Genomic DNA, 15,204 nt, shown 5'->3' with positions numbered 1-15,204 from the left:
TACCGCCATTTCAGCATATTGCTTTTAAATAAGAAGACAATGTGTGTACATACAAGTAAAGAAACATCATTTGTCATGTCAGCGCACCTGAGCTGTCAAACAGTAATGAAACTGAAACCCGGTCTTACTGTGTATGTATTTCTGTTGTATGTAATATCTGCTTGTTTCGGGCCAGATCTCACTTTTAAATTTAATCAAACATAGGCAGCAATCTAAAATATCCCACACAAATATGGATCATCACATTTAGGATGGAGCAGTCTATTCCCCAAACAAGCATTAAATCCAATCAGCTGTTAGTATACTCTGTAGTCAAAAAAAGAAATACATTTTCGTGTAATTTGTGTCTAGTCCATTCGTGTAATTTGTGTCTAGTCCATTCCACTCGATTTCCGCATTAAGGCCCTGAGGGAACACTGAACTCGTATTGTAAATCCATCTCTGTTCCCTTTGTAGCAAAATGTTTGCCCGATTACCCCCCTCCGGTCTTTCTTAACACTGTCCAAAATATACCATTTCATTTCTTCAAACCGGTGTTGGAGTTGTGTGAAATGTGCTACCATAAATTTAAGGCAGCTTTTATGTTCCAATAGCTGTGTCCGTAAGTTTCTAGTAGTTTGTCCAACATATATTAGCCCGTAAGGGCATTGAATGCAATATACTACAAAAGAAATTTAACAAGTTCGGACCTCAATTGTTGGAAACATTTTTTGATTAGAAAAAGACATAATCTGAGTATCAGAACCCCGCATCTTACATAAAGCACATTGCATGGTTCATAATTGAATGTCGTAGATGTGATAGCAATTGGGGTAGATTAGATCGTACCACTCTATCCTTAATGTTTCTGTAAAGGCAAATTTCACTGATAATTATTTAAACGTAAAAGAATCCAAAATTGACCAATGCTGTCAGATTACATGACAAATTTTGTTTGACAAACATAAATACGAGAGCATACAGGTTTGCTGCTTGGATATTTGCTTCATGGAAGTAGATAAATGTAAATCTCTATGTTAAACAATGCTCGCCGAAAGGCGCGTTTTACCACATCTAGAGGATATTCTTTTTCAAGAAACCTGTCAGCCAAAATCTGAGATTGATTCTTGTATTCATGTATGTCAGTACAGATCCTGCGCAAATGCAGAAACTGTCTAATTGGAAGGTTCCTTTTTAAAGGAGAAGGATGAAAACTTGAAAAAGCAAGCAAATTGTTACATTTGTTTGGTTTCCTGTATAAGGTGGTAGTCAATGAAGTCCAGAAAGAGAATGCATTCATTGGAATAATTAAGCGTAAATCGCAAACTGGTGTCTCTGGTATTTAACCATTGATGAAATTGAATGAGTACATAAGAAGACCCTTTCCAAATAACAAAAATGTCATCAATGTACAGTTTCCAACAGTGTATGTGTGCTTGCCAAAGGCTTCCATAAATAAACCGTTCCTCAAATGCTCTAACAAAAATGTTAGCAATCTCCAGTGCCATCACTGCAGTTCCTTGGGATTGCAGAAAAAAATCTCCTTTGAAGGCAAAGAATTTCTTACATAAGGCAACCTCTGCGAGATTCATGATAAACTCCATGGGGATTCTTTGTGGTAGTGGTCGAGTAGAAAGAACCCGTTTAAGAATATTGAGAGCCTGTTCTTGCGGAATAACTGTATAAAGTGATTCATTGTTGAATGAAGCCAGCAAAATTGTATCATCAATCTGTTTAGAATTTAAGAAATTAAGCATATCTGTGCTATCTTTTATGTACGAGATTGCTAAAGGTACAAATGTTTTCAAAATACAATTTAAGAATTGATTAATCAGTTCAAGAATAGTGTCTCAGGCAGAGACAATAGGTCTCCCCAGGAGATTGTCTAACCTTTCATGGATTTTTGGTAATATATAGAATACCAGTACAAAAAGATTTGTCTTTATCAGTAAGAAAACCAGCGTCTGCTCCTTGTTGTACCAAATCTTTGATATGTGCTTGGACTCCTGCGGTAGGATCTTCCGAGAGTGGTTGATAAAATCTGGAATCATGTAATTGATGGTAAATTTCTGCCTCATATGATGGAGTACTCATTATCATGATGCCTCCACCCTTATCTGCCAGCTTAATCACAATATCTTCATGCTGCTGGAGCTCCTAAAGGGCTTTCCTCTCACAGTACAAGAAGGTTATTTCCTCTCCAAAATGATCAACCCCCCTTTCTCTTCTTCATCTCCTCTACTCCCACAGAAACAACTCTTCTTCATTCTTCCTCTCAATCATCTCAGTTTATCTCTTAATCTCTCAGCAGGGGTCCTTTCCCCTCTTGCTAATTCCTTTCTCCTTCTTTTCAACAATTGGTCTCTACACCTTTGCTTATCTTTGTTCCCTGCCCATTACTCTCCCTTTTCTCTCCCTCTTCCCTCTACCTTTGCTCCCTCTTCCCTCTACCGTTGTTCCCTGCCCATTACTCACCCTTTTCTCTCCCTCTTCCCTCTACCTTTGTTCCCTGCCCATTACTCACCCTTTTCTCTCCCTCTTCCCTCTACCTTTGCTCTCATCTTTCATATCTCTCTCTTTCTCATTCCTCTCTCATCTTGCTATTCGTTCTCTTCCCTGTCACCTTCCCTTACTCTCTTTCCTCCTGCTCTGTCCCCTGCCTCTTGATTTCTCCTCTTTTCTTTTTCTCCTTCCCCTCAACTCTTTCGCTCTCCTCTTGCTCCCCACTCTTCTGCCCTTCTCTCACCTCCTTTTCCTCTCCCCACTTTTGCTTCCTTCCCTTGTTTTGCCCTCTTTTGCGTCTTCTTAATCTCCCATCTCTCTTCCCATTCTTACTGCCCCCTCACTCTTCCCTCTTTCACCCTGCTTCCATCCTCTTGGTCAGTGCTGTGGCAGCAGCAGAAGCAGGAGAAAGTGTTTCTGAGCACTTCTGCATCTTTCCCACCTCTTACTGCAGATTAACTCATTCTGCTCCCCAGAACCAATCAGTGTCTGGAGACAGTGAAGCTGCAGCAGGCTGAATAACACTTCATCCTGCTTCCTGCCTTCACAGCAGTCATAGTTTCGAAAACACACACCCCATACTAGAGAAAAGAGACAGTCTTAAAGAGTTTGACACAACTCCAGGAATGCCTGTGTGAAATGTATTGATGGTCTTAGTCCATTTCCAGGGGCTATAGCAGAAGTGTTTACTTTACAGCTCCTGTCAGATTCTATTAAATCTGTAAACTCTGTGAACATGTTGTCTACATGGTATTTGTAAGAAATCTTAGTTAAAAAGTGTTCTTTGTATTTTAGGGTGGGCCATTTGTTGAAGTCTTCAGTGCTCAAGGCAAGGATCCTGCAGCAAAATGGAAGTTCTTTGGTAGTCCATCAGCAATTTGGAAAGTAAGTTTTATCATGACCCAGTATGTAAACCACTGTAAAAAAAAAGACAAGAAGCTTAGAATTATAAAATAATGAGATCCTGACCTAACTGGGAGAAGCTGTCAGTAACAGTTCTGACACTAGCATGATAAATGACCACATAAATTAGCACTTTAAGAGCTTGATTCACAGAGCTTTTTTCCTATAAAAACAGAGTGAGAAAATCTTCTTGTCAAGCCCTTCCTCTGCCTTAAAATTGTATCAGTCACAGAAGTACTCCTATAACTGAACATTTTCAGTAGAACACAGCTTAAAATGATTTTGTCAGTATCGACTGTTAGTTGAAGCTCTGTCCAATGACACATAAATCACAATATTTATTTTATTTATTTTCTTTATTTTTAACTTTTCTATACCGACGTTCCTGTAAAAAATACAAATCACATCAGTTTACAATGTAACTGCAACATTCGCTCGGGAGCGATACAATGAACCAGTGGAATCAAAATAACAGAGGCAAGGGGGACATATCTCTAAGAATATCTCTAAGAATGATAAAGTTATAAAGTTTGAAAACATTTTGAAAACTTAGGGGCGGATTTTAAAAGGGTTGCATGCGCTGAGCCTCAGGACGCGCTTATGTCCCGGGGTTTTGTGAAAGGGGCGGGGCGAGGGCGGGACCGAGGCCTCCGTGGGGGGGGGGATTTAGGTAGGGTTGGGGGGGCAGGTTAGATAGGGGAAGGGAGGGGAAGGTGGGGGAGCTGAAGGAAAGTTCCATCCGAGGCCGCTCTGATTTTGGAGCGGCCTCGGAGGGAACGGGTAAAGCCATCGAAGCTCCCCTAGGGCTCGGCACGCGCAAGGTGCACTAGTGTGCACCCCCTTGCGCGCGCCAACCCCGGATTTTATAACATGTGCATGACTGCGCGTGCATGTTATAAAATTGGGCATACATTTGTGCATGCCGGGTAGTGCGCACAAATGTAGGCGCGTAGGTTTAAAAATCCGGCCTTTAGGTGCTAGCCAAAACTTTTGGGAGCCAACTGATTACATGATCTTCTCTTTTTATTTTGCTTGATTGCTTGCTTTTCTTTTTGCTTTTTCTTATGCTTACTTTCTAACTTTATATACTTTGCTGTTTTACTTAATAAATAGGGAACAGTTATTTATCCTTTTAATTAATACTAGGTGCTAGAGGACAATCCTTGAAGCTAACAGGTGGTAGGTTTAAAACAAATTGGAGAAAGTATTTTTTCACTCAATGTACAGTTAAGTTGAGGAATTTGTTGTCAGAGGATGATTTCACAACAACAAGCATAGAGGAGTTTAAAAAGGGTTTGGAAAAATTCCTGGAGGAAATATCCATAAACAGTTATTAACTAGATGATGCTGGGAAATCCAGTACTTATTGCTTTGAATGAGCAACAAGAAATTGGATCTAGTTTTTTGCAATGGGCCATTGTTGAAAGATAGGATGTGGGCTTGATGGACTTTGATCTAACCCTGCATGGCACTTCTTAAGTTCTTATGTACTTATTATGCTACTTTTGGAGGGAGTGTGCTTTTTGGTTTTTTTATCATTTTTGCTTCGCTTTATTTTGTACTCTTTTTTCCGTTGTTAAGCAGACTGAATTAGCCATGCTATCTTGGATGACGTCATCTGACGGCGCACTGTGCGGAGTCTTTTTTCTAAGTTCACAGAGGTTTGCTGATCTGCGCATACATTGCAGTTCCTGCACGATTGACTGTTGCAAGGTCTCCTCACTTTCGTTTTTTCCATGCCAAGGCATGGACATGTGGAGAACCTTCTCCATATTTTCCTCCTCAGTATTTTTCTCATCTTGCTCACACAAATCCCAAAACAGCACTTTTCAGTGCTAATGATGTCCAAGAAGGCCCCAGGCTTTAAAAACTATCAATATGGGAACATTATGTTTGTCACCAATGGACATAACTATTGTTATATATGCCTGAGCCCAGACCATGACCAGGCTGCATCCCGGGACTGTGGCCAAATATCACCGAGGGCACAGCATCGAAGAGCTCAGAAGATTGCCTGGCTATGAGAAGACAAGGTAGGCTCCTCAGCATCTGGATGTTATTCCCCCTTCTCCATAGCAGTCAGGTCAGTCCTCATAAGGCCAAAAACACATAATCAGGATAAACAGAAGCGTTCTGCATCCATAGGGCCATCAGAGAGGCCTACTGGGGCTTCAAAGCACAAAACGAAGCACCTCAAGGAAGAGGAAGCCATCTTTCTTCCATCCAGGAGTACAGCTTCCACCACCAAAAAGCCAACAGCAGTACAAGAAGTTGTCGGCATTGTTGGTTGCCTCGAAGAGTGCAGTGGACAAGGCATCACAGAAAGTAAATGCATTGAAAGACCCATTGCACAATGCATGTCGATGCGACACATCCACAGGGTTGCACAATGCACAAATACATACGAAGCACACGTCAACTCACAGACCATCTCTTACAGTGCACGATGAACAGAAATATGTCGAAAACCACGGCACAGCCTACGACACCTTGCAAACCTCCAATGTCTATTGGTGCAGGAAACAAAGGACTCGCATCATCCATGCCTCAGAAGCACCTACCAGCTTCTGACTCTGCACCGGCCCATGACTCAACTAAAGAGAGAAAACCACATGACAGAATTTCTCCAACTGACATTTTGGTTGAAGTTGAACCTGTTGATTCGAGAGAAACAACTGCAGCAGTTTGTAACCTGAGACTTTATTAGAGAAAGACAGAGACAAAGACAAAAAGGAGAGGGGGAAGAACAAACTATTTTGTTCCTCAGAGTAACACAGGTTTTTACAACAATCGTCTTAATACCTAGTTACTCAGCAGTCCAGCAATGTACATAACATTATATACCCTTCATACTGACCAATCAGAGCATATTCAGTGTTGTTTTTAGATAAGTGCGGTACATTTGATCTGAGTATGTATTAGACCAATCAGCTAATGGGTCTGGGGTGTTGGCTCATTGCATTCCAGCACATAGTCAGGGTCCTCTGCTTTCTTTGTCTAAAAACTAGTATTCAGGAATACAGCAGAAAGAGGTGCCTCAGAAAGTCAGTGCATAATACTACATACATCCCCCTCTTGAAGGGTTACACTTAGGAACCCTTCACATATGGGTGGGGGCCGTGGTGAAGAAATCTTACCCGTCCTCGGCTAAGCCCACTGTTTTTCCCTACCCATCTGATTCATGGGGAAGCTTATGCATGTCCATCATTAATAAGCACTGACGTATAGTAGTTACTTGATCTTGTACTGCAGATGAAGAGTTGACCATAATTTTCAGTCCGGGCATCCTGGGCATGGCTGCAGCGATGGAAGATCCAAATCGTCGAAGGCAGAGGCATATGCATGGTAGGCAAAGGCATAGCAAAAGTCCAATACATAGAAACATCATGAGAAAGCAGATGAAAACTTTCAAACCAGCTCCTAGTTTTGAAAACCAGGGGCCAAATCCATTGAATATTCCATTAAACCAAGACGAATCCCATAATCCACCTTGATAGTCAGCAACATTAAGCTTAGCAAGATTAACAATCTTATCCATGGTGTTCTGAACTATGTGAGATCGATTCACTATAAGTGTATACCATTCAGAGCTGTTCAAAACAGTGCATAGACCTCCTTGAGCTGCGAGAATGTAATCTAAGCCCTGTCTGTTATATTGAGCCATTAAGGTTACCTCATTCAATTGTTCTTGTAAGGCATTGATAGCACTATTAAATTCTATTACAATTACATGTAATAGCGATTGTAATCGGCGAATGGCCATGCCAAGTTCTCTTGTGGCAGCTACTTGACCGAAAGGTAACCAGGAAGTAGATAAGACATCTAAACGAGTTTTGGTCAAAGGGTAAGTACTATTAATGTAATCAAGTGCTCGGTGAAGTGCTTCATCTTTGGGCGCAACTGGAGAAGCTGGGCTAAGACTTCTCTTAAAGTGGTAGTGTATTGGGGTGTCGTCATCATCATCATCATCATGTCGAACATGATTGGGGGGATAGAGAGATATCACTCTTGTAAGGGGAGTGACCGTAACAAGTGCACAGAGTGAAAAGTGTTGGGGAAGGTGAGTATATATTTTACCATGGCACCACCAGTATTGACCCATATAAGTAGAAGCTCCTGGGGCAAAGCTTGTAATCAATCCATACAAAGTGTATCGTGAAGCAAAGAGAGTTTGAAACTTTGTTATATCTGTGTAAGTACAGCGTTTTCCTTTTCTACATCCAGAAAAGAGACTCAGTGGTAATTTGTCAAGTAAACTACGAAGGGGGAGTAATTGTGTACTCAAAGTTTTAGATTGGAACGGGGCAAATGATACGTGGAAGTCTGATGCAATCTTGACATCTGAAAAATACCCTATTGTGTTTGATTGGCTTCCAAAATCGTACCAAGCATATTCCGTATCTGCATTAATGCGCCACTGGTGTGTAAGAGTATTATATGTAAAGTTACAAGGAATGTTAGTGAGAGAGTCATAACTTTCACTCGTGTTCATTATGCACAAGCATGATTTACTTGGGGCACTACCTGTTAGTGAGGGAAATCGTACTCCTGGGTAATGTGCACTCCAAGTTTCATTAGTGGGGAGTTGGGCATAGTCAGGACTAAATAAATCTGTTCTGTCAACACCGACGATAATGCTGTCCGTCTGTCCTAAGGCGAAATGATGGGGCACACATACTAGACATGCAATTTCTACAACCTCTGTCCATCATGGTATGTCTCACAAACTCCATGAACATGGACATAAACTGGTGGCCAGAGGTCTTAACCGAAAGGGCCACTCTGCGACCACTTCCCCATCAGTTAATTCTCACCACCATTGCGTCAACACAGGGCTGGGGTGCTCATATTCTTCACTACCAAAACCAGGGTCAGTGGTCCCCACAAGAAGATGCTTTCCAAATCAATCTATTTTTTTATTTTTATTTTTTTTATGTTATTTATTTATATTCCGCTTTTCAGGCTCTTTCAAAGTGGATTTCATTCAGATACTGTAGGTATTTCCCTATACCCAAAGGGCTCACAATTTAACAGGCCAATGCAATATGGACACACTAAAACTGCATCCAAACTTGGTGCCTGCAGTTTCAACACATGCACAGACTCCTCTCCTGGGTGCTCGGTGCTGTATATAAATGAAATGGGCGCACAAATCGCGCGCAGGTGGTCAAAAAAGAGCGTCCTTAGCGCTTCCTATTTTATAGCATAGGACATCCATATAGCATCGCTTGTGCGCCGAAATTATGTCAAAGGGGCATGTGGTTTATGGAATATGAGAGAGATGTTAATTGAAAATGTTTATTATTATTATTTCAAAATTTTTTATTTTTCCCCCATGACGTCACGATGTGAGTCACTTCGCACCATAATCCTGCTTGGGAGGGTATATAAATTGCTGTAAGGAGTCGGACAATCCTTTTTTGCTCAGTTCTTCAATTGGATCTCTACTGTGAACTGGTGCGTGCGATTCATATTCAATTCGCTAATGCTGGCAGATCTACTCAGCTTCAATTTCAAGAGGTAATTTTTTTTTTCTTAGACGAACAGCATAGACGCCCAATTCCTGGACGTCGAGGTGAAGAGCAGGATCTGGGCACTTGTACTTGGCACCTGAGTCCTGGACATCCATGCAAGGACGTCTAGAACTTGGGCACCCAGGTGCAGGCCCGTATGAGTGCCCGTGTCCTGCTCCTCGCATGAACATCCAGGACTCGAGCGGCGGGGACATGGACGTCCATGCGAGGAGCCTGATCCAGGTGCTTTTAACTGGCATGTACCCGGGCGCCCAAGTCTTGGAGGTTCTTGCATTGGACGTCCAGGCCTGTACCCAACGTCCGAGTCCTGGACGTCCATGTGAGGAGAAGGACCCAGGTGCTCGTAATGGGCCTGTACGATCCTGCTCCTCGCCTGGACATGCATGTTATGCTATCTCTTAATGTTCCCCCATGTGCCCTGCTTCTGTTGCCCTTCCATTAACTGCCTGTTGTGCTATCTCTTAATGCTCACCCATGTGCCCTGCTCCTGTTGCCCTTCCATTAACTGTTGAACATTTCGATCCATATGTCTGGTATGTTGGATTTATTAGGGGACATCGCTTTGTGGACCTTAAATATTCATACATATTACCTTTAATTGCATTGTAATTTGAAATTGACCACGTTCTGACATATGAGATTTTTTTTTTCGTTCACAGTTCCAACAGGCAGAGAGTTAGATTGTCATGGCTGAAAAGTGATCTTTCATGCAGGTGGAGAGGGATGCTGAAAGTCAGGAACTGCAGGCGGGCCCCAGTGGTTGCCAAGTGCCCAAGAAGTGAACACGTGATGCACGCTTCTCTGATGCCGAGAAGGAATTGCTTTGCCGGACCGTATGTGAAAATTATAAAGTGTTCTTCTGATTGAAGGCTTCTACCAAAAAAAGGATTTAGGAGAGGATAGCTGTGGATGTGTGAGCTCCTTGTCAGTAAAAAACAGAGATTCCAAACAAATCCAGCCCTGTTGGCACAACACACGAAGGGAGGTGAAAGAAAAGACAACAGAAATAGAGGACTGGTGGTAGGCCACCATGTGATATCATTTTGACCCCAATCGAGGAGCAGGTCCTGAGCACTCTTCACCTGGAAGTCATGGATGGTGTGGGTGCACCATACAAGTGCAACACTGGGTTGAGTGAAGGTATTATTTTTGAATGTGCTTCCATGTTTTCATAAGATGTTTTTATTTTGGATGCTTGTGTGGTTAATAGTTGAGATTTATATAAAGAACTTCAACTTGTTTTAATCTGTCTCTACAGGAGTCAACAATGTGGCTGATGGCGTTGAAGGAGAGACAGTCTCCCCTGACACCAGATTTCACCATTCCTACTTCAACAGAAGTGTCTCCCTACCAACCAAGCCTACTTGGGAAGGAGACTCAGCCCAAGGTACTGATCACACTTGATCTGTCACAGATTATCCCTGAAACTCCGGGAGATGAGACAACAGTGGTCCGGACGTCCTGGGAGAAGCAGTCTTTTTCATGGAGGGGATGGGCACTGACTTCTCCACCGGCCTGCTGCCAAGTGTTAAGAATCACAAGTCTGTCACCCAGGGTTGGGAATCTGTGCACCTAGGTACTTGACAATATTCGTACAGAAAATGCCAAGACAGTGGCAAAATTGTCCCGACTGCTAGACGAATTATTCAGCGCCATAAAGGATGTTGCCAGTGTGGTGCGGTCTCTCAAAGAATGAATTTTCTTATGTTGGTTTAATAAAAGTTTTTAGTTTTGTGTGAGCTATGCATTACATCTCTTCTTTATGGGCCATGGTTTGGACAAAGGCCAGACATCGGCCTTGCTCTGTACGAGGGTGAGGACATGGTGGAGTTCCACACCCAAGGCTTGGATCAAAGCCTCACTGGTACATACACATTGGACCGGGTAAGTGAGGTCCAGGGGGATCACCTTAGCCTAAAGCAAAAATAAATACTCTACAGCACAGCTTCACCTTAGTTTTAGGTTTCGTGGCACACCTGCCACCCAGTACCAACTTCCTCATCAACACTTTTGCTTCTCGCTTATCTTCACTCTCCCTACCGCTATGTGGCATCATTACCGTTTTCCTTACCTCTTCACCCAGCATTATAATCATGTCTCTCCCCTGGTATCATCCTCTTCTTCCCTTCAACATCTTCACCCGCCACTGGCATCAGAAGCCTCATCACTGTTATGATTTTGTAAAGATGTGAACCCTGGGCCGAGATGAGATGTCTCCACCCACAGGGTATTGGGACCTGTACTTTTCAATATATTTATAAATGATCTGGAAAGAAATACGACGAGTGAGGTAATCAAATTTGCAATACAAAATTGTTCAGAGTAGTTAAATCCAAGCAGATTGTGATAAATTGCAGGAAGACCTTCTGAGCCTGGAAAAGTGGGCATCCAAATGGTAGATTAAATTTAATGTGGATAAGTGCAAGGTGATGCATATATGGAAAAATAACCCATGCTATAGTTACACAATGTTAGGTTCCATATTAGGAGCTACCACCCAAGAAAGATATCTAGGCGTCATAGTGGATAACACATTGAAATTGTCGGTTCAGTGTGTTGCGGCAATCAAAAAAGCAAACAGAATGTTGGGAATTATTAGAAAGGGAATGGTGAATAAAACGGAAAATGTCATAATACCTCTGTATCGCTCCATGGTGAAACTGCATCTTGAATACTGTGTGCAATTCTGGTCGCCGCATTTCAAAAAAGATATAGTTGCGATGGAGAAGGTACAGAGAAGGGCGACCAAAATGATAAAGGGAATGGAACAGCTCCCCTATGAGGAAAGACTAAAGAGGTTAGGACTTTTCAGCTTTGAGAAGAGACGGCTGAGGGGGGATATGATAGAGGTGTTTAAAATCATGAGAGGTCTAGAACGGGTTAATGTGAATCAGTTATTTACTCTTACGGATAATAAAAAGACTAGGGGGCACTCCATGAAGTTAGCATGTGGCACATTTAAAACTAATTGGAGAAAGTTCTTTTTCACTCAACACACAATTAAACTCTGTAATTTGTTGCCAGAGGATGTGGTTAGTGCGGTTAGTGTAGCTGTGTAGGATTGGATAAGTTCTTGGAGGAGAAGTCCATTACCTGCTATTAATTAAGTTGACTTAGAGAATAGCCATTGCTATTATTAGCAACAGATGCATGGGATAGACTTAATTTTTTGGGTATTTGCCAGGTTCTTATGGCCTGGATTGGCCACTGTTGGAAACAGGATGCTGGGCTTAATGGACTCTTGGTCTGACCCAGTATGGCATGTTCTTATGTTTATTTTATTTATTTATTTATTTTTAACTTTTCTATACCGATGTTCCTGTAAGAATACAAATCACACCGGTTTACAATGTAACTGTAAAAATTCGCTTAGGAGCGTTACATAGAACAGGGAAGGCAATTAACTATGGAATGAGTTATAACTTGACAAATCGTAACATTTCGTAACATAACAAAGGCGTCTTAGAAGAGCGCGTATGAAAAATAACTGAGAAACATAACATAGCAAGACATATCGTAACATAACAAGGCGTCTTAGAGGAACGCTTGGGAAAGATGACTAAGAAACATGTTCTTAGGGAGAAGCCTTGTTAGCCTCACCATTGGTAGGTGTGGTCTCAGCGGTGTAGGACATAGCTGTATGATAGAGACTTTATTATGAAGGAAGGAAAAGCAAAGCCCGCAGAGCGGGAGATGCAAATAAATACAGTTCTGAGCAGTGGGGTATACCCAAGGTGTTACCACTGATGTGAAGATCCGGTAGTGGCCCGCAGAGCAGGGTACACCAGGAAGTCCTTTCAGACGAGTATAGATTACCTCAGAAGTGCAGATCCGGTAGTGGCCCACAGAGCGGGATACGCCGAGGATGTCTGTACTGTAGATGATGAAGAGATAGTCTGAGGTACAGGAACCCAAAAGTGGATCCTGTAGCTGGTGCGACGGTACCCTGCGGCACAGGGTATACTGGAACAAATTCTGCTGAAGAGGAACGGTAGTGGCCCGAGGCATGGGGTACACCTTCAGTGAAGCTGGTATCGTTGAAGTCTGTAGTAAGGTACTCACAGAAGGTAGTTCCAGGAGAGTGTCCCGAGAAGCGGGTCAGGTAGTATTCCAAGGCAGGAAGGCCCTCCGAGGAGCAGATAGCCAGGAACACGGAAGAACCCCTGAGGAGCAGGTACCCAGAGCATCCACACACTGAGAGAGAATCTGGAACTGGAAGTCCAAGAATGGAGTGGAATCAGCAATGAGGGAACTCCTTGCTAACTCATGGAAGGGCCGGTCAGCTTAAGTACAACAGCGAGTTGATGTCATCAGGAGGTGACGCCCCAGAGGTTCCTGCCATTACATGTAAAAAGGAGGCCCTTGTGCGCACCTTAGGTGATGCCAGAGTCAAGATAGCGGTTGGCAGCACCCATGCCATCCTGGGAATGCCGGGGAGGTCGGCGGTAGTTGGCAGAGGCCGCCATTCTTCCCAGAATTAACGGTGCAGGGAAAAAACAGGTAAGCATGAGTGGTCGCAGCCACGAATCACCTTCAATTGTAGTAAGCTTTCACTCACCCAAATACAATCATTATTAACTGGCAATCACAAACCATTGAAATATAAATATACATTTTTTAAAATGAAATAACTATGTACAATTTTTAATAAACAGAAAGGGGGAGGCCAAGATGGGGGTCCGTGGGGGATGAGGAGGAGCGTCATCGACGGGAAGATGGTGGCCGGCTTGGTGTGGCCTGGGCCATAGCTTTGAGCGATTTGAGCTCCAGCAGTTACTTGGAGCAGCTCAATCATTTGCTCCTGGCCATGCCACAGATCTACCAAGTTGGCTTCCATCTCTGCCATGAGCCCTTCCATGGAGTCCAGACTCTGGCTCAAATGGACATGCAGAGCCAGCACAGCATCCAAGCATGCCATGATGAGAGGCGGCATGCCTTCCTCCCGTGGCCCTTCGGGTGCTGCATGTGCCTCCCTGAACCGTTGAGCGGCAGATGGTTCTCCAGAGAGATCTTTGTTTTCGTCGATGACAATGACCTCCTCGGCCTGCAGGAACATGGGAGCGGGAGAAAGAGAAGCACCTTCTGCCTCCTGAGGTGGTGGAGGTGGTGATGCTTCCTGCAGTGGTGGTAGTAGCTGTGGCATGGAAGGTGCTGGTAGTGGTGGTGCTGGGCCCACCAGCTGTCCACCCTCCTCTTCCTCCTCAAATGTGCTGCTAGTATCTGAAATGATAAATATCAAAGCGTAACAAACATAACATGGAGAGGCAGTGGTAGTAAAGGTAGGTCATTGGTGATTTAGTGGTCAAGGTTTATCAATTGTGCACTATAGATAGAGACAAACTCACTGTCTAGCTAACCGTTATTTGCATAGACAATTAACATTGGTGTTTACTGCACTTTACATTAAAAATATAAGTTAAGTAAAGGGAGTCGTCACATGCAACATGTGATCAACAATTGCAGTTTTGCCCTATACCTTACTGGCATCCCTGTATAACTTGCTGCACATGTATTGATTTATCAGAGAAACCTACTCATCCAATAAAATTAAACTTTTTAATGTACACAAATGAGACTTGATATTTGAAAACATAGTAGTACCCAACACATATGCATTGGTATTAATTAGTTGAATGGCCTAAACTTTTTTTGGGTTGAACACTGTATTTGCTTGGAACCCAAATACACTCATCATCCGGTAAGCTGCGCTGGGTGCGGAGGGCCTGGAGCCATTCGTGCTCCTCACGTCAGAGCTTCCGGACCCTCTTCTTCAATGCCTCCACCTGGCGGATACAATTAGAAAAGAAACATTGGTACCTGAGCTCTCCACTGTTGAAAAGGATGCTGGATTGTCACAGTATGCGATTTCATATATTTTTATGCCCAGGAAAACCAACAAGCACTATAGTAAAACAACATTTTGAATATTTCCTATTTTTTCTTTTCAGCCATAGCCATGTAGCTTTTACTAGACATGCTCCATCAAGAAATGTTGTACTATATTGTATATAGTACATAGAAAACTTTCTAGATACATAATAACATATTTATCACTTTTAACATGGATACCCTTATTTAATTAAGGAGCTGCCAAAAATATTCATTGATGCTCATCTGCCTGCACATGGCTACAAAACTATTTATAGGCACTTTAGTTCCCATCCATTGTACTGTGAGACAATCCACAATTTGAAAAATGTGAACATAACACAATAAGCGGTCATCCTGTCAAGATCATCCCAAGATCTAATCAGAAAATCATCCATAAAGTTACAAAGAACCCTAG

General features: G+C 42.7%; 1 protein-coding gene and 1 long non-coding RNA gene across 3 annotated transcripts in view; both read left to right on the top strand.

The window, feature by feature from the left end:
* Nucleotides 1-15,204, top strand: part of C4H3orf67 (chromosome 4 C3orf67 homolog) — a 479,946-nt gene that overhangs the window by 36,989 nt on the left and 427,753 nt on the right. The window contains exon 2 of one of the 2 annotated variants that reach the window (XM_029600997.1): nt 3,277-3,366. In XM_029600997.1, the coding sequence (XP_029456857.1) occupies nt 3,277-3,366 (90 nt within the window). Of the gene's footprint in view, nt 1-3,276; nt 3,367-15,204 lie in introns of those variants that run through there. The other variant, XM_029600998.1, reaches the window with a different exon arrangement.
* Nucleotides 8,733-10,657, top strand: LOC115091105. Its single transcript, XR_003856616.1, has 3 exons — nt 8,733-8,904; nt 9,578-10,058; nt 10,177-10,657. It is a non-coding gene; the product is annotated as an uncharacterized LOC115091105 (long non-coding RNA).

This window comes from Rhinatrema bivittatum, chromosome 4 (genome assembly GCF_901001135.1).
Source record: "Rhinatrema bivittatum chromosome 4, aRhiBiv1.1, whole genome shotgun sequence".
Lineage (NCBI taxonomy): Eukaryota > Metazoa > Chordata > Amphibia > Gymnophiona > Rhinatrematidae > Rhinatrema > Rhinatrema bivittatum.
This window is presented reverse-complemented; position numbering and strand designations above follow the sequence as displayed.